At 46.0% G+C, this 26299-nt stretch overlaps 2 protein-coding genes across 21 annotated transcripts in view; one reads left to right on the forward strand and one right to left on the reverse strand.

The window, feature by feature from the left end:
- CRADD (CARD and death domain containing adaptor protein) overlaps nucleotides 1-26299 on the reverse strand; it is a 182025-nt gene that overhangs the window by 29854 nt on the left and 125872 nt on the right. For 3 of the 20 annotated variants that reach the window (XR_014804372.1, XR_014804371.1, XM_084957589.1), the window contains exon 3: nucleotides 13078-13222. The exons of the other annotated variants lie outside the window; for them this stretch is intronic. Coding sequence is in view for 1 of the 3 variants with exons in the window: in XM_084957589.1 (XP_084813715.1) it covers nucleotides 13078-13108 (31 nt within the window). In the remaining 2 variants the exon portion in view is untranslated. The remainder of the gene's footprint in view (nucleotides 1-13077; nucleotides 13223-26299) is intronic. 20 annotated transcript variants of the gene reach the window in all.
- LOC146403565 (uncharacterized) lies at nucleotides 1367-14954 on the forward strand. The gene is made up of 2 exons (XM_084957597.1): nucleotides 1367-7073; nucleotides 13376-14954. The coding sequence occupies exons 1-2, from the start codon at nucleotides 6885-6887 to the stop codon at nucleotides 13631-13633; spliced, it is 447 nt and encodes a 148-aa protein (XP_084813723.1). The 5' UTR covers nucleotides 1367-6884; the 3' UTR covers nucleotides 13634-14954.

Raw genomic sequence — 26299 nt, forward strand, 5'->3', positions numbered from 1 at the left:
AGAAATAGCAGCAACAACAACAACAACAAAAAGACAAAAAAAAAAAAAAAAAAAAAAAACCAGAGATTAGGAGCATGTGCATGTGCGTATGTGTGAAACTGAAAGAAAAGTTTAACAAAACAAAAAAGTTTTATTATATGGTATCCTATTATATTTTATTCCAATTCTGATCAGCAACCACTCAATCAAACCTCATGTTCCACTAACATGTAGCAATATTGTTCTCCTGCATATTCTGCTGGCTAGTTGCTACCCCCCATTCAATAATCAGCTCCTGTGTCACCTCCTCAGAGAAGCTTTCCAGGATTCCTCCAAGCACAATCCACCACACCCCTCTTTTTTTTTAAATCTTTTATTATGATTGATTTACAATGTTGTGTCGATTGCTGCTATATAGCAAATTGACCCAGTCATTCATACATACATACATATATACACACACACACACATTATTTTTCTCACATTATGCTCTATCATGTTCCATCACAAGTGGTTAGATATAGTTCCGTGTGTCATACAGCAGGATCGCATTGCCCGTCCACTCCAAATGTAGTTTTCAATCCTTCCCACTCCCTCTCCCGCCCCCCCCCCCACCCGGCAAACACGAGTCTGTCCGACATGTCCATGATCTTTTCTGTTTTGTAGATAAATCATTTGCCCCATCCTTTAGACTCCACATATAAGTGACATCGCATGATTTCTTTCTTACGTATGAGACTCTCCAGTTCCATCCATGTTGCTGCAAATGGCATTATTTTGTCCTTTTTTATGGCTAAGTAGCATCCCATTGTTTATATGTACATCTTCCTGATCTATTCATCCATCGATGGGCATTTAGGTTGTTTCCTTGTCTTGCCTATTGTGAATAGTGCTGTGATGAACATACAGGTGCATGTGTCGTTTTCAGTGAAACTTTTTTCTGGATATATGCCCAGGAGTGGGATGGCTGGGTCATACGGTAGTTCTATGTATAGTTTTCTGAGGAACTTCCATACTGTTTTCCATAGTGGTTGTAGCAGTTTACATTCCCACCAACAGTGCAGGAGGGTTCCCTTTTCTCCACATCCCCTCCAGCATTTGTTATCTGTTGACTCGTTAATGATGGCCATTCTGACTGGTGTGAGGTGGTACCTCACTGTAGTTTTGATTTGCAATTCTCTAATAATTAACGATGTTGAGCATTTTCTCATGTGCCTGCTGGCCCGCTGTATGTTTTCTTTGCTAAAATGTCTATTTAGGTCTTCTGCCCATTTTTCAATTGGGTTGTTTGTTTTGTTGTTGAGTTGCATGAGTTGTTTGTATATTTTGTCAGCTGAGTCACTTGCAAAAATTTTCTCCCATTCTATGCACTGTCTTTTCGTTTTTTTGGTTTTTTTTTAATGGTTTCCTTTGCTGTGAAGAGTTTAATTAGGTCTCATTGGTTTATTTGTGCCTTTATCATCTTTATTCTTGGAGGCGGATCAAACACGATGTTGCTGTGATTTATGTCAAAGAGTGTTCTGTCTATGTTTTCCTTCAGGAGTTTTATAGTGTCTGGTCTTATATTTAGGTCTTTAATCCATACGGAGTTGATTTTTGTGTCTGGTGTTAGACAGTGTTCTAATTTCATTCTCTTACAGGCAATTGTCCAGTTTTCTCAGCACCATTTATTGAAGAGACTCTTTCTTCCACTGCATGTTCTTGCCTCCTTCATCATAGATTAGCTGACCATAGGTGTTTGGGGTTATTTCTGGGCTGTCTACCCTGTTCCATTGATCTGTATTTCTGTTTTTGTACCATGCCATTTTGATGACTGTAGCTTTGTAGTAGAGTCTGAAGTCAGGGAGGCTGATTCCTCCAGTTCTGTTTTTTCTTTTCAATATTGCTTTGGTTATTCAAGATTTTTTTGTACTTCCATACATATTTTAAAATATTTTGTTCAAGATTTCCCTCGCGGCTCATACCCTTCTTTAAAACCTGACAGGAGTGACAGCGAGGATACAGGGAAGGGGCAGAACCGGAGGAGAACGGGAGGTGGTGCCGGAATGCCTTTCTCTGCCACACCTGAGCCCCACACTGGAGCAGGAGCCCCCACAGCTTAGGACCTGAGAGGGTCTTCTCACCCCCGATCGATTTCCTGGGCACCAAGCACTTCCTGGCCCATCACAAAGCACTCAGTAAGCAATTGCTGAAACAAATCCTTTAGGGAGCTGATGAAAGAGCTGACCCTGAAAGCAAATAAAAGAGCCCATCCATCAGGGCTGCACACTGGGAGCCAATGGACCGAATTTGGCCCACAGATGTATTTCATTTGGCCTGCGTGATTCAGAACACTACAGAGACAGCCACTGAAAATTGGGAGGTTTCACAAACTTCCAGATTTGTGGCTTTGCTTGTCAGCTCACAGAGGCATCCTCAGACTGCTCTCCACTCTCTCCCACAGTGCAGTGCTGGGCTGCCTTCCCATGGCCAGGATCTCTCGGCTTCTACAGGTGTGTGATTTGCAACCCCTGCACCAAACAATGGCAGAAGAGCATGTAGAGTACGACAGCCTACACTCGGCGAATAAGCTCCAGCCTCTGAGGGAAGGAAGAGAGCAGAGCAAAAAGGACCCTTCTCACTCAAGACAGCACAGACCCTCCATGTATCTGCAATCTTTCCCCGGGAATGACCGGCTGCCCAAGAGAACTGTCATTACTCGCTTTCTCTCTGGGAGGAGATGAAAAAAAGGGTAGAATCATTGGAAAGAAGGACTAAAATTAGAACATTTTATTTTTCCTTGTATCCTTTGGCACTATTCAATACCATTTTACACAGGTGGTTTTCAATAAACATGGAAGCAAGGCTGTGGAAAAATTTTTAAATGCTGTATTGGTCTCAAAATTCCAGTTTTTCAGATATAAAACGATGTCTGAATACCTTCTTCCAATGGATGCATCCTCATGAAAGCCTTAACGCTCTCAATCAAACTCTCAGCGTATTTTTAAATGGAAATGGACAAGCTGATTCTAAAATTTATAAGGAGATATGAGCATCAAAATAAATTTAAATAGGAACAGAGTTGGAGAAATTACACCACCCGATTACAAGACTTATTCTAGAACAACAGAAATGAAAAGCATGTGCTGTTGGTAACACGACAGGCAAAGAGACCAATGGAACAGACTCAAGTCCAGAAATAGATGTACACTTTTATGGACCACTGATTTTCAACAAAGGTACAAAAGCAATTCAGCGGAGAAAGGAGTCTTCCTAACCACTGATGCTGACTCAATTGGTTACATATACGCATAACAACAAGTGTCAAGTTCAACCCATAACTCATACCATAAACAAAAGTGAGCTCAAAATTGATCACATACCCAAATGAAAAACCTAAAACCACATAACTTCCAAAAGAAAACATGGGTGAAAAACATGTGCAACCTTCGCTTAGGTAAAGTTTTCTTAGGAACGACACCCAAAACATGATCCATATAAGAACAAACTGATGAGTGGATTTTGTCAAAATGCGAAATTTCTGCTCTTTGAAAGACATCATCAGGAGAATGAAAAGATAAACTACAGACCTGAAGAAAACAAATGCAAATCTTCCATCTTATAAAGCACTTGTACACAGTATATAAAAAGACGTCTCTAAGCTTAACAAGAAAACAATTCAATTTAGAAATGGGCAAGGACTTGAATAAATACTTCAGTTAATAAGATATACGGATGGCAAACGAATACACGAAAAAAATTCCCAAATCATTAGGCATTAGAGAAAGGTAGATTAAAATGACAAAGAGATATGACTACATACCTATTATGCAGTAAAAATTAAGACGCCCGATAATACCCGTGTTGGCGAGGATGTGGAGAAACTGGAACGCTCGCGCAGCCCTGGTGGAAAGTCAAGTGGGGCTTTGGAAAACAGCCTGGCAGTCAGTCCCTTCAGAAGTTAAACCTACTCCTCTCACACCATCCAGCCACCGCACTTGGATGTGAATACCACGGAGAAAAGGACGCCTATGCCCATTCAGAGGCCTGTACAAGAAAGACCACGGCAGCTTTGTCTGCAATGGCCAACACTGGTGTCCGTCCGAAGGTGAGTGGACAGATGAACTGTGGTATATCTGTGCAAAGAAATACGTCTCTGTGATGAAAAGGAATGAAATATTGATACACGCTTCAAAATGCATGAATCTAAAAATACTCGTACAAAGCAAAAGAAGCCAGACAAAACAGAGCACTGTGTAACACCATGTGTATAAAATTCTAGGAAATGAAATGAATGTTAAAGGCCAGCAGATCAACGTCTTCGAGGAAGAATGAACGACGAAGGGACATGAGGAAGCTTTGGGGGTGATAAACATGTTCATGGGTACATACATGTCAAAACTCGACATGTAAGGATACGTGCGGTTTATTGCATGCCAATTACACCTCGATAAAGTGTTTGAAAAAAAAGAAAAAGAAAGAAAATAAAACAAAAAACCGAAACTCAGCAGTGCTGTCTCCTGAGCCCACATCACTGTTAGGTCCCCTTGCCTGGAGTTTCCCATAACTCCGCACGCCGGCCCCATTGCCACCTCTACCACTGTGTATAGTTTTCACCTAATTATTAAGGTGAGACATCAGGAAACTGCCAACATTCTAGCATTTGTTTGTTTTTTGTTTGTTTGGTTGGTTGGTTTTTTCTCTTTCTTTTTGTCTTTTTAGGGCCGCACCCGTGGCACATGGAAGTTCCCAGGCTAGGAGTCGAATCAGAGCTGCAACTGCCGGCCTAAGCCACAGCCACGGCAATGTGGGATCCAAGCCGCATCTGCAGCCTATACCACAGGTCACTGCAATGCCGGATCCTTAACCCACTGAGGGAGGCAAGGGATTGAATGTTGAGTCCTCATGGATACTGGTCAGGTTCGTTACCTCTGAGCCACAGCGGGAACTCCATTCTACCATTTCTGATCTAAAAAATGGCAGCTTCATGTGGCTCAAGCTGTTGCTTGGCAGCGATACCTGATGGTAAGCTCTGAGGTCCAAGGTGGGTCTGGCTCAGTGTTTGCTGAGTGAATGTGCTGTCCCTTTGAAAATCCTTTTCCCTCCAGCTGCCTGCTCTCAACTGGTCGTCACAAGCAGCTGAGAAAAAGGCTCCAGGCCCTGCCTTTATAGCTTCATCCCTTTCATCCATTTAAAATCACTCAAACGCCCTGTAGGGTAAAACCTCCTTTTTGCATAATTTTAAAACTTCCCGTTTGAAAATGATCTTTCCAAAGCAACGGAAACACACCCCTAGGCTGCTGGAAGCAGAGGATGTAACTCTGAAAATGCAAAAAGTGTTAAACATTTAAAGCAAAACCATAAATCAAAGTAAAACTCTGATTCCTGCCATCTCTCGGAGGAAAAATTCCAGAGGCTGCAGTGCTTTAAAATAATATCATGTGCTCTGGCCCAGCTTTGGCTGCTTCTCCCTTGGAACAACAAAAAGAACCGTGCCAGCTATTAAAGGCAGTCTTGTTATATAATGCAGTTAATCTCCCATACTCTCCCCTATGGGATTTAACCCAAGTTTCACAGTGGTCTATTTTATTTAGCATTGATAGTTTTATTCGTTTCTTATTAAAGAGATCTTTCCACAAAACTGGCTGCTTTCTCAGCCTTGGCTTGAGAAAGAAGAATATCTGAATTAAAAATCTGCGCAACAGATGGACCCCAGTTACAAAGAATATCTCTGGCTTCAGAAGCTCCTCGTGGAGGCAGGTGGCAAGCCTGTTCATAAGTTCCTGGCTTTCAGATCTTCCTGAAGACAGTTCGGCCCTTCCACTTACGTGCTCCGCAGGCAGAACAGAAACTACAAGCGCAGAGCTCTGTAAATACCTGTCAGATTCTGGGGATACATCTGCCTTTCTGTGCATTTAACAGGACTGTACTCTTATGAGTGGGAAGAACAATCCCACAGGGCAGATTTGAGGAGGGGATGCGTGCGGTGGCTCCCAGGCCCACCCTCCTGTGTGCGTGGGGTCCCTCCAGGGAAGGGTCTGAGAAGCTGTGCAGGGGACCTCCCGTCCATGCCTGCTCAGGGCGGTGGCTCTTTCAGCACTAGGAGGGGCTGAGACCGGGCACACGGGAGAGGGTCTCGGCGTCTCCTGCTGTGGTTCCTTAACCAGCCTCTGTATCTCCCTGCTAGCTACCGGCTGCATAACAGAGGTGAGAAGCAAGGTAAGTCACTGCCTTCCCCACTATATGACTAATAGGACAAATGCCCTGCCCCAAGCTTCTAAATAGTCTGGAACTCTCTGTCTGGGTTCAGAGGGGTCTCATTTAAGAGTATTCCGTCCGGCCCCGTCATTTTCAGACAAGAAGAAGGGAAGATGAAACACTTTGAATCTAAAAGCCATCACCGTGAGACAGGCATTATCACCAGGTTCTTTTTCTAAAGAGGGCTTTCATATCAGGAGGGGCGAAATGACTGGGCCCAAATCACCCAGCCCAAGACGTGACAGCCTGGTTTCAAACACAGGTCTGTCTGGCTCCAGAGTCTGTGCTCCTCCTGGGAGCTTCTTGACGCTCTCTTGTCTCTGTCTGATTAGATGAGTGTCAGCAAATCCCCTGAGCGAGGAAGAGGATTCCCGGGCAGGAGTTTTCGTTCAACACGGTTCCTAAGCTATGCGTTACCCAGGAACACCTACTCAACAGCTGAGCCCGGCGCCAACGTGGAAAGAAGTTGCCTGAAGGGATGAATTTATTCATTTTATAGACTAAAATTTGGGGGTAGGTGCCCTTGAATAAATACTCCCAACAACAAAAACGTACGTTCACGAGGGACTTTAAACAAGGCCTTTATACATCCACGCCTGCGACATTGTCCGACTGAAAAGATAATGTCAGCACTTAATTGACACAGAGACAGACACGCCCAAAGGGACATGTCCTGTATTGGGTTCCTCCGCGCCTCCACCCCAACCGACACACTCCTCTTCATCGAGGGGCAGCTTTTACCACCTGCTGGTCCGTCCCATTCTGTGGACAGAAGGACCCCTCTCCCCGAGGGCAGGAGATGCCAACATAAGACCCGGCGTCTAAGATTGTGGCAGGTGAATACTGCGCAGCAGCAGGTGAGGTTCTAGCTTCGGCTACCATGGGTCACCCTAAAGTCGTCTTCTGCGTTAACACAGTAGTTCCGTTAAGGAAATGGAACTGTATTAAACACACTCAAAGGAGTTTTTTGCTGGTTTGGTTTGGTTTTTTGTTTTGGCGGCGGGGGGGGGGGGGGGCGGAGCAGGGAGGTTGGAGTTTCTTTCTCCAGCAGCAAGGTCCTTCTTTTAAAAAAAACAGAGCAGGAAAGAAAGAAAATAACAACAAGGATGGAAAGCCACATGTGCTGGGCTCCCAGTCTACTTACTGGCAGCATTTTGCGTGTGTTCCAAAGGGCACAGAAGCAGCTTTTATGGTTAGAAAATTGAAGTGCTATCAAACCTAGGAAATTATAGGGATGAAAAACAAAACAGTTTATCTACATGTGTCCCATCTGCTTTTGGTTTTGTGTTTTGCACAATCAATTACTGGAAGCCTTGGAGAGTATGCCGAGACTCGGAAAGCGAGAGCCGGGTGTGTCCTAAGAGCGGCTGGAGGTGAGGGCGATGACGCCACGGAGCCTGCATCAAAACTCAAAGACTCGTGGGAGAGTTTTCAGGAACCATCAGTGCAGAAGGTTACAAACAAAAACACAACATGCATCCAACTGGAGCCAGTGTGTTGGAACATGGGGAAAAGCAAATTTCCATTCACTGGGGAAAAGCCATGGATGTCATGTTTTTATCGGCGTGGGTCACCGTGTTCGGCACAGCTCGTCCTTTCACTGCTGCGAGCAGTGGTGCCCCGGCTGCTCCACCGGCGGCTCTCTGCGGGTGACGACGTCCCAGACTTGAGCAGCGGGTTTTTATGACGGAACCCCCTTACGGCTCAGGCTCTGTGGACCACTCCATCGCAGCAGCCCTGCCCCGCTGACAACTCCCCGCTCACACCCACCTCCCTTACCTGCTCCCAAACTCTCCTGGCACTTTCAACACACAGTCATCAGCTCCCCTTCCACAGGAACCACAGGCAAGGAAAAAGGCCAAATCGGACAAAGACGAGGCCAGCAATGGAGTCCCACTTCAGGTGAGTAAGGTAAATGCCTGAACTGAAAAGGCATCATAACAAACGAACATTCTTTAACTGCAAGAAGCTGGTGGCAGAAAATTCTTTTTTATTTTTTTGTCTTTTTAGGGCTGCACCGTGGCATATGAAGATTCCCAGGCTAGGGGTCAAATCGGAGCCGTAGCCACCGGCCTACACCTGACAGCCACAGCAACGTAGCACCCAAGCCGCATCTGGTCTGCAGCCTACACCACAGCTCACGGCAACGCCGGATCCTCAACCCACTGAGCAAGGCCAGGGACCAAACCAGCAACCTCATGGTTCCTAGTCAGATTTGTTAACCACTGAGCCATGATGGGAACTCCCAGGAAATTCTTAAAAGAAAAATCATTCTATTCCTTTTGATCCAACCAATTAATAGAGACACACGATTAGTGGAAGTCACTTTAGTCTGAATTTTGAAAATTACTTTTCTCCAAGGGAAGGGAGTAGAGGGGGATGATGATAGTTATTGACCCGTTTTGGTATATTCTTTAAGGGGAGGGAACAGATAAAAGTCCCAAGGGATCCTAGAAGTGAAATCAACCATGTGGACCTATTCTTACATGAGTACATTTCATTTGTATAAATCACTGCGTTCATCAGTCTGTCACTGTAAGGAGATGACAATCTATGAAACGATAAATCTCATTTCCATTGTTGAGCAATGACTCAAAGATCTGAAAGTGAGAATCTGATTTCTGCATCTATGTTGAGTGGCCAATATGTCTCTCACTGATAAAATAGCCTCATTCCACTGGCTTAACCATAAGAGAGGGTTAATGCCTGCAAAAGTCCTTAGATACATTTGAATACTGACTTTTAAAAGCACCATTAGGTATCATTAAACACTTTTAGACTCCATTGTGAAACGAAAAAGAGAATAATACAGTAAAGACGCAGCCCCACGAGGAATTTGTGTGGCACCGACTCCCTCCCTGGCTGCTGCCTCTGGGACCCTGTCCTTCACGCCTTTCCCGCCTCATAAACAGCCTGCTTTTCTGTAGCTTATGAAGACGGAGCTCAGAGTTGCCCTGAGGATGGAGTCTCGAGCCATTCCTGACTTAAAGCATCTTGTCTCTCTCAGCTTCATGGTACTGACTCACCGTGGTACCGAGAGGAAGCAGCATCTAGGAGGACCTGGGGGTTGCCAGGGCTCATTCCCCTCCGGCCTGACGCGGCTGGCTTCTCCGGAGAACAAGGAAGAGGATTTCCATCTGGCTCAAGGCTCTGGGGCTGTGCCTCTTCCTGTTCCTCCCCATTGGCCAAAGCCCTTGTTGGCAACGTACATTGCACATAGCCCTTCTGGCGGTGATGGACCTGTCCACAGCCATTCTCCGGGTGTGACAGAAGGGGCCCGAAGCCCCAGGTTTGCTCTCCAGGCCTTTTCTTGCCACTCACTCACTGCATCTCCATCTCCATCTCCACATCCCGGAAAAGGTGGCAACCCAGCTGGCTCCCCTCCTTTCGGTACCACACGGGGAAGAGACTGTGCCCTTCCCAAAAGATGTCCAGGTCTTAGTTTCCTGACATTTCCAACCCTCTGCATTTCTCCTTTGTTTCTTATTTGGGCTAGACTCTCGTGCGAGGAGGTGCTATTCACAGGACAACCTTTCAATCCTCTGGACCAAGGGTTCTAATTTTCACGTGGCCACAGAGAGAAGCAAGATACCCAAAGGGCGTGTTGACTAGCCATCGCAGCAGGAAAAATCATTCACCAAGGTGGCTCCCTAACGTGTTGCCTTTCAGTCTTTAAGAGGCAGCCATGACTCAACAGAGAAAGCAGAAGCCATGAGATGGTTCATGATCGAGGAAAAGACCTAGAGACGGACGTGCCCCCTTCCTCGCCTGAAATGTGAAGGGGTTGGGGGAGCCTAGGGGCTGTCAAGGCCGATGTCTACCGGTGGGAAACACACAAGAAATCAAGGATAAAATGAGGAGTGGGGGGAGCTGGGGAGAACCAGGGAACACAGGCCCAGCTTGGGGGAGCCCAGCACCAGCCAAGTCACCCCTGGAAGAAGAGGGCCCTTCATCTCCACATAGTTAATGCTTTGAGGAGAAGCCAAGAATCCATATCTTAGGTGAAATCTCAATTTTAAATTGTGTCAAGTGTTTAAAAATCATTTCAAATGTTATGTGAGCCAAACCCCATGTGTCTGCAGGTGGGCTCCAACCCCTGGGTATCCATCCAGTCTACGGCCTCTGCACTGGGTGGGGTGTTTCTCTGCCCCCTTGAAGGGCTAATGTTCCATGATCTACCCCAGGGCTAGTTTTTTACAGCAAAATCTCCTATCTTATCAATGGCTCTTAACATAATTAACACATTAATACATGGAGATTAATCACTATAGATGACAGGCCACAGCTTGGATTCAGAGTTTGGGGGTAACGGGAAGCCATGAATGACTGGGGATGGGCTGATACTGGAGAAAAGCACAGCATGACCCAATTTACGTTTTAGTAAAATCACTCTGACTGCTGTTGGAAGAATCACCTGGAAAGAAGGGCCACTGCACATGGTTGAGCAGGTGTTGAAACACAAGGGTGCGGCCAGGTAGACAAGGGAAGGGTGAAATCTGGCCCCAGGCTGCTCATGAAGGCCTGGCCCAGGGCTGCATCTCCTCGAAGGGTCAGTGTGCTTTTTGGCACCGAGATGCCCTGTCGGCTTTCTGGCCTGGAGGCAGAGGTAAGACAGGAAGGCCAGTGAGAAAGTTACTGCAAGGGAGAGATGATGATTCGTCGACTAGAAGAGAGGCAGTAGCTATGGAGAAAAGCAGATGGACTCCAGAGGTACTGAAGAGGAGAAGGGACACCTTTGGGGGACTGATTAAATCTGCAGACAGAGTAGGGGAAGCATCAGAGATGAGTGACGGCCAGGTTTCTATCTTGGGTGACTGAGTGGCTGGCACTGCCACTGCTGGTACTGAAATGGAAAAGGCTGGTATTGAAAATGGAAAAGGAGGGGCTCGTTGAAGCAGGATCCAGAGATGGGTTCTGAAATATCAAACACAAGACACCTGAAAGACAGCGAAGGAGAAACATCAAGGAGACGGCTGGACAGGCAGGACTCATACGGGGCTGAGTTGGAGAAAAAAATCCATTCGAACTCTAGAGTTGTTTCTGCTCATGATTTTTCAAAGTCCCTTACTGGGTCACTCTAATAATACAGGAAGTTAATCAGCATATTAAGGGGATCGTCCATCACTGCTTTTACTCTGGTTACCTGCTGCAACCCCTATCTGCTCCCTCGTCTTCTTACGTATGGCAGCAAAGACTTACCCAAGCTCTTCCCTCCTCAGGCACTGCTGCCCGCGCTCGCCAGGTACTCACCTGCTTAATTCTCACAACAGCCCTGGGAGCCAGGCCTCGTATTACCCTCACTTTCTCAAATGAGGAAACTGAGGCACAGAGAGCTCAAGGAACTTGCTCAAGGTCACACAGGTCCTAAGTGCTTGAACCAGAATCTGAACTTGGGCAACCCGGCCTCTAACGACCCCACACTAATTTCCACCGCGTCTTCAAATGCATGGGAGGAAGTTCATTGTATCTTTTAGCGCCCCCCACCCCCCCACTTCCCCACGAAACGATCCCTGATGCCTCACCCGCACTGCCTTCTGGATCCTTCATTAGCTTTTCTTTCCTCACGTGAACGGGGTTCTTGACACCCTACCCCCTCATCAGCTCTTTTTCTGCTCTTGAACCACCAAAGTGTGCTGGCTCGGACCCTGTGTGTGAAGGAGTCTTCTCTTCTGGATGAAGGGCAGGAAGCAGGCCCTGTGTTTTTTCCTTCTGATTCCTTTACAAAGCTGCCAAGAGCCCACACCGAGCAAGGCCTCATACATGGGCAGGGCCAGACCAAGTGGGGACAAGAGGCCTGCCCAGGTGAATAACAGGAGTTGGCTGGGAATATACTTTTATCTGTCACAACCCTAATTAAAGGAAAAGGCCTTATTTTGCAGCTAGAAATGTCAACATAGTGAATTGACTAATTGTCCCTTTTTGCTGCACACCTTCTCCAGTCCTGACTCCAGGTCACACAGAACTGAAGTTGGGAGGCACCTTACATGACCACACCATGTGACATGACTGACCTTGTGTGGCACAGCTGCTCGGGGCTGGGCCACCTCTCACAATGTTTTTGTTTTTGTTTTTGTTTTTGCTTTTTAGGGCCTCACCCATGGCATATGGAGGCTCCCAGAACAGGGGTCCAATCAGAGCTACAGCTGCTGGCCTACACCACAGCCGCAGCAACGCAGGATCCAAGCCGTGTCTGCGACCTACACCACAGCTCACAGCCACGCTGGATCCTTAACCCACAGAGTGAGGCCAGGGATCGAACCCACAACCTCATGGTTCCTAGTCGGATTCGTTAACCACTGAGCCACGACGGGAACTCCTCTCACAATATTTTTGATGCTGCTCTCTCTTTAGGGTACTGCTCTGGGGCAGGGTGCCACCCTCTACAAGACAGTGGGCCAGAGCACCCCCTCACCCCTCCCTCTGTGGTTTTCCTTCACACTCGGTTTAGGCCTGGGAAGGGTCAGGGATCCCTGCTAAGGACGGAGGACTTTCCTTTCTATGGCCCTTGGGTAGCTCCTGGCTCCCCCCACGCCCCTCCTCCATGTTCTCCCTTCTGGAGAAGGCAGACCTTTTCAGCTTAGCAAACCCCTACCCCCCTGCCTCCTCACTGGCTTCTGTCATTCCCACTGCTTAGTATCTCCCACCTCCCCAGGGCTAAGATGTTAAGAAGGAAACGGTCCAGGAGGGGATCCCAAGCAGGAGACATAAGTCACCCGGCCTGCACAGCAGGTTTATCCCCTTTCGGTAAGTGGAGGCCTCAGACAACCCAGCTTGTGGAAGCAACTGGTTATTCATTAGGGATGCCTCTGGGGGAGGGACTAAGGAGCAAGGGTTGGGGGAGCCCTAGAAGGGGAGACGGACCTTTTTCATGAGGGGCCCTTTGGTCACTCATCCTCTTCAACCACAAATACTGAATTTTTCAGTAGTCATCCAACTCTCCTGGTCCGGATGCCAGGGCCGTTAGCACAACCTTCTGATAAAAGTCAGGCTCCTCACGCCAAGTTTTCTGCAGGGAGAAAAATATACTAATCTGCAAATAAAAATATGCGTGGTCTCCTAGGAAGAATTTTTTCAACCCATTAATGAATGGTCCTGTGTTTTATACACCCGTCTCTGAGACCGCGTCTCCTGAATCTGTTTCTCTCATTCCCTTTCCCAGCTTGATCCACTCCAGTCTGGGACTCCCTTGGTCTATGAAGCTGAAGGACAGAGATGCCCCCCGGAGAGGGGGCATCTTGGCGAGACACTGCCACTCTGCGAGGCCCTGCTAGTGGCCAGGCAGCCCCCTCTGGTCTTGGGAAGCAGCTTTTCTTCCTATGAGAGGATAAAGCTGCAGGAGCAGCAGCTCCCTGGTCTGGATCCCGGGAGACGACAGGCAAACCGGACCCCTGATTGGCTGAATAATGACCGGAGGTAAGCGGAATGGCACGTGTCCCCAGATTGAGGCTCCTGAAGGAGAAATCTGAGCCATCACGTGGAAGACCAGTCTGAGGGCCACAGAGGGGGGATGAGAAGCCCCCGACCTGTTTTATGAGGGGGTGCTCACCTGAAATCCAGCTGGGGTGAAGCAGTGAGAGGGCACAGAGGAGCAAAAGATGCCACGGAAAAGAGAGATGAATACGACGGGACAGGGAGGTTACTGCCGAGCAAAAACGTTCTGCCAGCCAACCACAAAGAATGGAATGAGGAAAGCCACTGGGGCCTGGAGCAAGTCATCGAACGTCTTTCCTCTTGTAGAAAATGAGGCTAACTCTGCCATCTCCTTCCAGCAGTTGTTCTGATTCCACAGGGTCATGGATGGAACGCACTTGGCCCAGCCAGGCTCCACATTCTCGGCTCCCACCCACCCTCCACATACCCCCACCCCCAAACACACACACACACACCCCTGACCATAGCTACTGGGCATTTTGAAAACACATTTCAAATATTTCCGAGCCACTGCCGAGAAGACCTGGCCAGAAGCTGCACTCCCCTGGAAGCACGAGGTCCAAGATTCTGAGGACGTGCCTTCCAAGTGAGGAGACAAGGGACACAGACGGGCAAGGTCCTGGGAAATCATCTGGCTTCCCAGAAAGGAGCTAAAGGAAAAGGTGAAGACAGAAGGAAAAGGAAGAAAGAATTACTCTCGAAAGAGTAAATTGGTGACATGCCATTGGAAAGGTCTGCAATCCTGAGTCCTCTAATTCCTGGCCACTCCACCCCTTCTGCAAATCCAGATCTCTTCTTCCACATCCCCAGTCCTCCCTTCTGGAGCGGACACCCCAGCGCACGAAACTGTGCGAGTGCGACTCAGCAGGAAACTCCTGTGTTTTCAGAGTCTCCGACTTTATGCAGTGAGTGGGTGACGGCAAACTCCTGTGCCCCACTCGCCATTCACTGCCGTTTCCCAGGGATGGGGCATCCTCCAGATTAGGCGTCACTGCAGGTAATGAGAGACGTTACGGACGGGAGTGCCTAGACAGGTGAACTGGGTAGAGACAGCAAAAGGGCTGAAAGCCGTCTCGCTGGAGCTGTCCTGCCCAGTATGGTAGCCGCCAGCCACGTGTGACTGCTGAGCACTTAAAATGAGCCTCATACAAATGGAAGGGTGCTTCAGGGACGTATACACCAGATTTTGAAGACAGGGTGAAAAAAAGTGTAAAATATCTCATTCATAATTGTTTGCTAGGCTTTTCATGTTGAAATGATAACAGTACTTTGGATATACTGGGCTAAAGAAAATACATCATCAGACTAATTTCATATGTTCTTTCTACTTTTAAAAATGTAACTACTATAAAATGTAAATTACATATGTGGTCCACTCGGCGGCCTGCGTTATATTCCCTTAGATGGGAGGACTGTGCAGTCAGCTTTCTGTCTTTTCTCCTCTCACTGCTGCCGTCCTCCCGGTCCAGCCTTACCCCTCGCATGAGTGAGCAGGGATACAGGTGGGGAGCTCACGAGCTATGCCCTGGCTTTTGTTACTCTGGGGGAAAAAAGCAGAGAGTAAACTAAAATCATACTCTTTCGGTTGGTGGCATATTTCTCCCAACCGACCCCCTTTCAATGATCAAGCCAGAAACATTTCTGGCCTCAGAATGCCAGGCCCCCGCCTCGGGCCCCTGGAGCCCAGGCCCAGAAAATGAACTGGTCTCCAAAGCAAGCTGGGCTCTAGATGCAGATGAGCGACTAACCAGCTATGGGGTTTTCTCTTTTTAATTTCTTGGCATGTATCTCATCTTGATTGCCCAGCCAAAGGCTCCTTGAAGAGTGTCGAAAGCCCTCGGCTATGTACTCACACCTCTGGGAAGCGGTCAAGAGATACTTGTTGCAACGCGTGAAAGACTTAACGGGTTTCCGTTTGCTCACCTGTAAAAATGAAGGCACTACACTAAATAATCTCACAGGTTAACAGAATCTTAAAGCCAAAAGGGAACTTAGAGTCCTCTGGCCTAGTGGTTTTCAAGTTACAATGCATTTTTATAACATCTTATAATACTATATTTACTAATCTGATATAAAGTAATATAACCTACCTATACACATATTTTTAAATTATCGTGCAACTTGTAATACAAAAGTTAAATGAAAAGTAACGTCTATTAAATAACACGCATTTCAATAATATAAATACCCTGCACAACTGCTCGAAAGGCCAATGGAGTCTCCGATTCACACACCTACAGAGTCACCGTGAACGTGAGGGCACAATACAAACTGCACAGATGTGCTATTTTGGAGACTCAAACATCATTCGTGCTTGCTATTGGTGATCTAATTTTTCTGAAATAACGAATAACTTGGTAAAGTTCTGAACAAAATAGGGTACAATTTACCTCTTTTTATATACATTCCTGGAAAATTCAGTGTCTTATGTTCAGGCACGAAAACATACACTATACATTTACTCGTGAAGCAAAGCTGGATTCTTTGAATATCTGGCAGAATATATGAAAGCCATCCTGGTTGCAGGATGATTCCTCTCTGTAGAACTGTCCAGAGTATCACAGAGAAGCTCTGCCTCTGCCCATCAAACGTCACTAGCACCCAGCTGCCCCATCACCGTGCCATCTAAAAACATCCCCACAGGGTGCTAAAAGCACCCAAGAGAGTGATGCCAACCTCTACAGAGAATCCTAATAGGCCGAACGTTTAAATTACTGGCAAAATTTGAATATAATGGGGGGGGCACAGACACTAGACAGAGTGATGCTAAGTTTTGACCGTCTATTTTGAGGAACGAGTTGTGTATCTACACTGCGACAGAACAAAGGGAATCCTGAACTTAGGTTTCACAATTTACAGGGCTCATCCCTGCTGGTTCGGTCATGTTTCAGGTTATAAAAAGACTGGTCTTCCGGGATGCTTTGCCCGCTTTCTTACTTGATGGAAGAGGCTCTGAGAGTCCATGGCAGGCTGAGCTGGAGAGGCCAGGCCTCCGGGCTGCCAGGTCCGTGATTTCAGACTTGTTTCCTCTGGAATACTCAAAGGTTTCTAGGACGTCACGGCAGAAGCTGTTCGAGTTGCAACACTCCTGTCTCCAAGGGCAGTGTTTACTTTCCGGGCCGCAGTCACTACTGCTTGCATGTGATGCGAGGATTCCCGAGGAGGGCAGGTGAAATTTTTAGAGGCTTCACCCGAGCTAAACCGCAGTCAGACTGGATGCTGACCGTGTGATCCCACCTGAACCTCAGTTACCCTGGGCGGGGGGAATGTGGACTCTGCCCATGTCATTCAAAACTCACAGGAACAGAAAGGGACGTTGGCTCCTCTCCATCTCCCCCGACCCCTAAACCACTTGTCTCCAAGTGGGCATTCCGCCCAGAGCCTCAGAGGACTCGCTGGCCTTGCTCACAGCAGCGCGTGTGCTCCGAGGGAACACGGCGCTCACGCCAGGAAACCAGATCCTGTTTGAACGACAGGAGCTGTAGGAAAACAATGTGTCCACAGCCAGCACCAAAGCCTGGTCTGCACTCTGCGGCTGGCCTTGCCCCGGCAGAGAATCGGCCGCCAGGGGCAGCGAGCACCTGCGTGGGCTCCGGGCTGAGAGGCAACCTGAAGACCTTGCTTCCCTGCCTGTCTGTACCCCTCGGCTGGAGCATGGAATCTGCAGGCAGCTTCAGCGGGTGAGGTAAAAGGTGGCTCTGGCTGGCCCTGAACGCCAATCTGCTCTTAGATCCCCCAGAAACCTCTTTTTTTTTTTTTTTTCCTGAACATATATTCTTCCCCTTTCCTGGGGAGCTCTAAGCTCCGTCTGCCCCCTTTGCTGGCTCAGCTCCCTCCCCTTCCTCAGGCCAGTACCTCCCTGATATCCAGAGAACCCAAGCCAAGCCCAGGCCATGCCAGCAAGTGCCCCTTGTTGCTGGCTCCTGCACCACTGAGGCCCTTTCGGCTTTGAGATCATCTGTCATACAGACCCTAGTACATGAGCCAGAGCCCTCCACCTAAAAAAAAGTTACAGGGATGGTACCAAAAAAAAAAAAAAAAAAAAAAAAAATCAACGAAACTGGTCTTTAAGATTCTACTACCAGGAGTGGCTAACACGGGAGTGAAAGGAGGTACTGAATCACAGATGTATGAAGGGAAAAGAAAAGAGAGATTAAGTATCTATCCCAACTTCCCCTGACTGCGTGTAATTCCATGTCAAGAAAAGCTGCCACGCAAGAGGTAGAGGCTAAGGACATAAAAGTCACATTTAATTTTTAGTGCTCTGTAAAAGCGCAAAGACCGTTTTATTGCATATGCCTGACAACTCCTGCAGTGTCGCGCTAGATTCAAGTGCTGTGAGGCTGGGCCACTTTGGACAGTTTTGCGTGGCTGGATTCCTGGCATCCACTGAACAAAAGGAAAGGGACTCTGACACACTCGACTTCCAGCTGCAGAAGAGGTGTTAGTTCTTACTTACTTATACAATCCCCACTGCTCTATCAGATGGTGGCAAAGTTCTCCGTGCACCATTTTAACGCTTTGCCATGTAATTCTTTTATGACTCAACATGTGTCACTTAAATTTATATTTCCTGCCTATTCTTCCCATGCTAATTTGAACCATACAAAAAAGGTATTCAAAAGAGGAAAAACTGTATCAAGGACAAGGATATTGTATTGAAGCAATTCCTGATTAAAGTTAACATTTTACATAACAATACAGGATACGGCAAAAATCAACTCAAGATGACTTGTATTGCAATTGCGTTATAACTAACCAACTCCAGACCCAAATTTTACACCAGCTATAAATCATGGTCTGAAATAAAACTCATGCCTAAGCCGGAGGTTGCTTTCCTTGGATTTGGCAACAAATTATTAACTTTGCATAAGGTAGACAGCAAAACAATTACAAAGGACAGCCAGGAGTTCCCTGGTGGTGCAGCAGATTAAGGATCCAGCATTGTCACTGCTGTGGCTTAGGCTGATGTTGTGACACAGGTTCGCTCCCTGGCCCAGGAAATTCCACATGCCACAGGCATAGTCAAAAAAAAAAAAAAAGGAGTTCCCGTCATGGCGCAGTGGTTAACGAATCTGACTAGGAACCATGAGGTTGAGGGTTCGGTCCCTGCCCTTGCTCAGTGGGTTGACGATCCGGTGTTGCCGTGAGCTGTGGTGTAGGTTGCAGACGCGGCTCGGATCCCGAGTTGCTGTGGCTCTGGTGTTGGCCAGTGACTACAGCTCCGATTCGACCCCTAGCCTGGGAACCTCCATGTGTCACGGGAGCAGCCCAAAGAAATAGCAAAAAAAAAAAAAAGGACAGCTAATGCTTATCTAGAAAACAGCTAGATTTTAGAAGAATAATATCGCTTTTAATTAAAATTGATACATCTGATATGAACAAACATTATGTCTAAATGACATTACTGGAACTTAGAATAAGAACAAAAATAATAATATCTATCATTTATTAGAGCCTAGTATATACTAATTAGTAGCTGGCTAGTTTACATACAGTGCCTTGTTTGATCTTTTTAAAAAAAGGAGTTCCCGTCGTGGCTCAGTGGTTAACGAATCCGAGTAGGAACCATGAGGTTGAGGGTTTGATCCCTGGCCTTGCTCAGTGGGTTAGGGATCCGGCGTTACCATGAGCTGTGGTGTAGGTTGCAGACGCAGCTCGGATCCTGCGTGGCTATGGCTGTGGTGTAGGCTGGTGGCTACACCTCCGATTAGACCCCTAGTCTGGGAACCTCCATATGCTGCGGGAGTGGCCCTAGAAAAAGGCAAAAAGACAGAAAATTAAAAAAAAAAAAAAAAAAAAACTTTAAATCCCTAGTTTTGAATTCCTTGGTGGCTTAGCTGTTAAGGACTCCTTGTCACTGCTGTGGCTTGGGTCACTGCTGTGGCTGGGGTTTGATCCCAGGCCAGGGAACTTCTGCATGTTGCAGGTACATCCAAAAAACAAAAAAGTCCCCAATTTACACTAGGGTTCACTCTTTGTATTGTACATTTCAAGGGTTTTGATAAATGTATATGCCACGTGTCCACAATTACATCATACAAAATTGTTCCGCTTACCTAAAAACCCCCATGCTTCATGTATTCATCCCTTAGCCCCTCAGCCCAAACCCCTGGGAACCACTGATCTTTTTATGGTCTTCAAAGTTTGGGGTTTTTTTTTTTTTTGGTCTTTTTAGGGCCGCACCCGTGGCACATGGAGGTTTCCAGGCTAGGGGTCTAATCGGAGCTGTAGCTGCCAGCCTACACCAGAGCCACAGCAACGCAGGATCCCAGCTGCATCTGCAACCTACACCAGAACTCATGGCCATGCTGGATCCTTAACCCACTGAGAGAGGTCAAGGATCAAACCCCTGTCCTCATGGATGCTAGTTGGATTCATTAACCACTGAGCCACGACGGGAACTCCAGGTCTCCAAAGTTTTGCCTCTTCCAGTGCGTCATATTGTTGGAGCCGTGCCGTGCGTATCCTTTTCAGACTGGCCTCCTCTCCTGAGCAATACACATGTGAGACGCCTCCATGTCCTTTCATGATTCGTATCTCAATTCATTCTATTGCTGGATGACAGTCCATCATCTGGCTGTACCCCAGTTTCCACTCAGTTATTCAAGAGCATCTTGGTTGCTTCCAATGTGGGGCGATTGCGACTAAAACTGTTACAAGCTTTGCGTACAGGGTCTTGCGTGGACATAAGTTTTCATCTTATTGGGGCAAATACCTAGGAGCAAGACTTCTGGATCATTTGCCAAGATTATATTTAGCTTTTTAAGAAACTGCCAAACTGTCTCCTAAAATAGCTGTCCTATTTTGCTCTCTTATCGCTTGATCTTTTTGCTCTCCAATGTATGCATTTTATACCAGTTCAATGAGAAAACAGAGATGCCAAGATTCAATAATTTGCCCAAAGTTACACAGCAGAGCCAAGGCTAAGGCCAGGATGCTAGTTTGGGCTGGTCTGGCTTTTGAGGCGGTGGGTGATTTTGCTGCTACGCTATGTTGCATCTCCAAGCAAATCACTCAGCCAGGTCAGGGTCCTTCAGTGCTGGGTGTCCGCAGCCCATCTCTACTCAATGTGTTAATGCCCGGTCCTGGGTCTAAAGCCACTCATTCGGGAAGTGGCCTGTTGCACAAGGCTTCTAACCTTCCCCTCCCCCTAAACCTGAGTCACTCTGCCCTCATCCTCTGCCGCAGCTCTGGGGAGGCCCTGTGAACAGGACGGGAGAGTGGGCTTAGAAGTAGCCAAGCCTCAAGGCCTCAATACAATACAACTCTGGCTGCAGGCAAAAATAGTTCACTGTCATTAAACCCCGCGTTAACACTCCATTAAAACCCTTCCAGTAATACAAATACTAACCAAGAGCCCTAGCATCAGGTTTCAGAAGTCAGGGCTTCTTTCAAAGATGTAGACACACCAGCAGCTCTCTGTTTTAGGATGAGAGGCTGGGGAAAAGGTCACTGGCTGCCACTGCTAAGTTTTTTGCCAGAAACAACTTGAGATGACTATCAGAGACCCATAAGCGAACTAAGGGATTTACTCAAAAACGTTTGCATTGTTTTAGCTCAAGACAGGAGAGTGTGGCGATGCACTCCTGAGGTGTACTGAGATGTTTCTAATTTTCGTCCAGGCAGAAATCCAGACACACCTGCACCTTAGTTAACTGATTATCACAACACACGGGGAGGGAGGGATGGGGAGAGCAGGAGCTATGCCAGCCCGTGTGCCCTGCCAGGCTGGAGGCCAGGCCCTATCACTTCCTTAGTATCACCCTGAGGCATGATACGGAGCCCACACCACCAACGATAAGGTGAAAAATAGTATTTTCCAAATAGTGTACACATCCGCCACATTGCACATGGCCGAGAGCCTGCGGAAATTCGCTGCTCGTAAAGCACAGCAGTTCTTTCTCTTCCGCTCTTCTCCTTGCAGCAAGGCTAGAGACCTTAGCCATACCAGCTTTCAAACAGGGCATAGAATCTGCGAGCACCACTTGGAAGAGCCTGGAGAAACAGCTTAAGAAGCTTAAGAAGAACGCAGAGCTTGCTCAAGTAGATACTACAGTCTGGTTAATTTAGGGAGTGTGACTGACAGCAATTTGGATGAGCCTAGAAGCACCACCTTTTGCTAATGGCCATTTTTTTAAAAATTTATTTCTAAAAAGGTATATAACTTTTCATCTGTGGGTAGAGGTTATAAGAGAATATTTCTTGTAGAGGTGGCTATATTTCGATCACCGAGGACACAAGTTGAGAGGAAGGCATGAGACTGTTGAATGAGAAAGCAGGCTGACTCCATGGAAATCTTATGCTCATGTCTTTCTTTGCCAATGGAGGGTGGTGAATTTAATTCACATTTCCCTCTAGATAGAAAAGGGAAAAAGGAATGTATAAACCAGCTATGCCAAAATGCCCACTCTTTTTTTTTTTGCTTTTTAGGGCTGCACCCACAGCATATGGAGGTTCCCAGGCTAGGGGTCTAATCAGAGCTACAGCTGCCAGCCTACACCACAGCCACAGCAACACCTGATCTGAGCTGTGCCTGCGACCTACACCACAGCTCACAGCAACGCCAGATCCTTAACCCACTGAGCGAGGCCAGGGATTGAACCCACAACCTCATGGTTCCAAGTTGGATTCGTTAACCACAGAGCCACGACGGGAACTCCCCCACTCATTTTTTCTTTATTCAATAATCAAAAATTTTACTGCAATTAGGAGGTAGAAAAGAAGTAAGAGCAGCAAGTTGTACAAACTGGGCTTCAGAATCTCTAAAGCGCAACCACTTGGGCCCTAAAGAGTAATTGATCTAGTATTCCATGTACTTTGTGATTATCCAATCTGAGTGCTCATCCCACCCTAATTAAGATAAAGGAAAATGGAGACCAAATGCTTTAAATGATTTTCCCAAGGTCGCACAGCTAATTTATGACAAAGATGGGTCTAGACCCCAAAGACTTCAGCCCTGATCCAGTACTCGTTCCCGCACATCCATGTTCCTCAAACGAATCAGAACCACTTTCTGGGGCACAAGCAGTATGCCAGGCAGCAGGATAAACATGGGGCCCTTTCCTGCAGGGCCGATTCTATTAAGTAATAAGCATTTTGCATAGTTAAAAAATGCAGTCATCGCCAACAACAACAAAAAAAAATGTCCACCAATAATAAATGCTAGAGAGGGTGTGGAGAAAAAGGAACCCTCCTGCACTGTTGGTGAGAATGGAAATTGATACAGCCACTATGGGAAACAGTATGGAAGTCCCTTAAAAAACTAAAAATAGAATTGCCGTATGACCCAGCAATCCCACTCCCGGGCATATATCGGGAAAAGAGCAAACCTCTAATTTGAAAAGATACATGTACCCCAATGTCCACTGCAGCACTATTTACAACAGCCGAGACATGGAAGCAACCTAAATGTCCATCAATAGCAGAATGGATAAAGAAGATATGGTACATATACACGACGGAATCTACTCAGCCGTAAGAAAGAATGAAATAATGCCGTTTGCAATATGGAGGGACCTTGGAGATTACCATACTAAGTCCAAGACAAACACCATAGGATGTCACTTACTATGAAGAATCTTTTTAAAAAGGTACAAATGAACTTATTTACAAAGCAGAAATAGACACAGAAATAAAAAAACAAACTTAAGGTCACCAAAGGGGAGGGGAAGGGAGTGGGATAAATCAGGGGTTTGGGATTAACAGATCCACAGTACTCTACAGAAAACAGGTACACAGTAGGAGCTACTATATAGCACAGGGGAGAATAGTCAGTATCTTGTAATAACCTATAAGGGAAAAGAATCTGATCAAGACTATACATATGTATGCACATAACTGAATCACTGTGCTGTCCACCTAAACGAACACAATACTGTAAATCAAGTGTACTTCAATTTAAATGTTTTTAAATTAAAACGGCGTATAGTGTAGAAGTAAAAGAAAAAAGTTGAGATAAAAAGAAGGTTTCACAAAGATTTTGTGCTTGAGATGAGCTACCTTCCCGGACCCTGCGAGGTGCACGGTCCGTCTGACACGGGAGTTCTCCAGACAAACATGTGAGAAGCATTCAAATATTTGTGGTGCTTGGCTACGCAGTAACATTGGTTCACTCACAGATGATCAGCATCTGGAAATGTATTAACAAAGCGCCGTCCTGATAAGACACAGTGCAGAGCAGTCCAAAATACACTTACTCGCCAACACCTAGGATCCCTGGCCTTAGAGGAACAGTGTTGGAGCAAAGGGGAGATGAATCATTTCAAGAGACAAGAAAATAAAACGAATCTGTAACAAGGGCCTGATGCTACTTCCTCAAAGGAACTAAGTCATTATATTGGCCAAATGGATACGTTCTTCCTCCTCTTCATCACAAAGCTTCTTCAAAATTATTTGTTTAAATCAGCTATTTCCTGTATTTTACACCCTATCTTAAACCCGTTGCAGAAATGAATGAATGATTGATAAACAAAGGGTGACTTTAATTAATACATTTATAAATAAAGTAACTCTAATTATATTAGATATATTTTGAATTCCTTTCTGAGTTTTGTGAACCAACCCAGTTCCAGCATGGAATTTGGAAAAGAGCCATGGGTAACACTGAGCCCTTAAAAGTTTTTCTTTTTTTAACTTCCCAAATTATGGTGCTATATAGTCTGTTTGGAACCTAGATAGTGAAGAGATAATATGTCCAGCCCTAAAGATCACACACAGCATTGTATCAGATTCAGAAAACATTTTTAGATAGTAAATACATGCTTATTTCTTCTTCATTTTCCTGAAAGACAAAGGCAGACTACGAAAGTCTCTGGATCCCATCCTGCTAATAAAACTAAAACCAACTACAGAGAGTATTCTATTTATATAGAATAGGAATTAACAGCTTATGTGTAGAGGTTTCCATTTCTCATTTTTGACCTAGCACACCAGTACTGGTAAGTCAGGACGACCAACTCACACATCCCTGCTCAAAGGTCGCTAAAAGCAAATGTCAGTCTAGTTTCCAGAGCACCCCAAGCCCACTTTAGCCTTGGCTCTAGATCTGCCTGTTTCGTTGCAGTTTTTACCAGGTCCACACGCTGAGCTTCTGTTCTTTGTGCTTTTGAGTGATATTAGTTTCCTCAACTTGACCTCCTGTGACTTCTAAAAGAATAGGGTTTGGAATTCCCGTCGTGGCTCAGTGGTTAACAAATCCGACTAGGAACCATGAGGTTGCGGGTTCGATCCCTGGCCTTGCTCAGTGGGTTAAGGAGCTGGCATAATTCTCAGCTTTTAGAGAGCTCATTTTTTTCCAGTTGACACTGGTATATTTCTTCCACTTCTTCATTATTAATTTTTACTAAAGTTTTAGAGCCGTTTTAGGTTTCTGACAAAATTGAGTGAGGTCAGAGAGTTCCCATATATCCTCTGCCCCTACACATGCAGAGTCTCCCTGATCATCAACAGCACTCATCAAAATTGCACATTTTATCAAGGATGAACCTACATGGACACATCATAATCACCCAAAGGTCATATTTCGCCTTAGGACTGGCACTTAGTCAACCCAATCCTGGCCAGTCCTAATCTATGAGTTTGGACAAAGGTGTAATAACATATATCCGTCATTGCCTCATAGAGAATATTTTCACAGCCCTAACGTGACCCGTCTGTTCATCGCTCCCCAACCCTCCATCTCTGTTGTAACCAATGATCTTTTGTCTCCATAATTTTGCCTGTTCCAAAATATCATATGGCTGGGATCACACAGTATGTGGCCTTTTCAAAAGGGCTTCTTTCACTTGAGTAACATGTATTTAAGATTCTTCTGTCTTTTCATGGCTTAGTAGCTCGTTTCTCTTTACCACCGGGTGATACTCCCATGTCTGGTTGTACCACAGTGTACTTACTCATTCGCCTCTATACCATTCACATTCACTTTGGCGACTACGAACAAAGCTTCTAGAAATATCTGTGTGCAGGCTTTTCGGTGTGGAACAATGTCTTTACCTTTCATTGTAATTTTGGTTTTGGTAGGTCTCTTCTAAACTATTATAATTTTATTGGGGGTGGGAAGTCAGAGGAGATCTCCAATCAGAGAATCTGCCTTGTAAAAGGGGAATTTAGGAGTCCCCTTGTGGCTCAGCAGGTTAAGGGCCTGCTGTTGTCACTGTTGTGGCTCTGGTGACTGGGTCCAATCCCTGGCATGGGTCCAATCCCTGGCCTGGGCAATTTCCACATGCCATGGGTGCGGCCAAAAAATACATCAAGGGGAATTTACTCCATTCATTATCTGTATGTTCTTGTTCATTCCTCAGAGGTTTTTTCATATCATATTTCCTTGTCATTTGTTTCTCTTCCTGATTTTTAGTGAAATAATTAGCTCTGTCATTTTTTTCATTCCATTTCTTGCATGTCCTCTATTTTTATTCTACTGATAAATTTTAAACACATATTTAAATGAGAACTTTGAATACAGAACTAGAGCATATTTATAGACTCCCCCAAGCAAAACGGTAGCTGCGAATGCCTTCTTTTCCTCTATCTCCTTGCCTCTCTTCACCCCATTTCTGCTATTTCCTCATTTTGAAAATCAGGTAAAATCTTTTTTTAAAAATCTATTATAGTGGATTTACAGTGTTCTGTCAATTTCCGCTGTACAGAAAAG

This window comes from Sus scrofa, chromosome 5 (assembly GCF_054392235.1).
Source record: "Sus scrofa isolate SSC_HxYL_T2T_F1_AM1 chromosome 5, Sscrofa_HxYL_maternal_Yorkshire_Landrace_v2.0, whole genome shotgun sequence".
In the NCBI taxonomy this organism is placed as follows: domain Eukaryota; kingdom Metazoa; phylum Chordata; class Mammalia; order Artiodactyla; family Suidae; genus Sus; species Sus scrofa.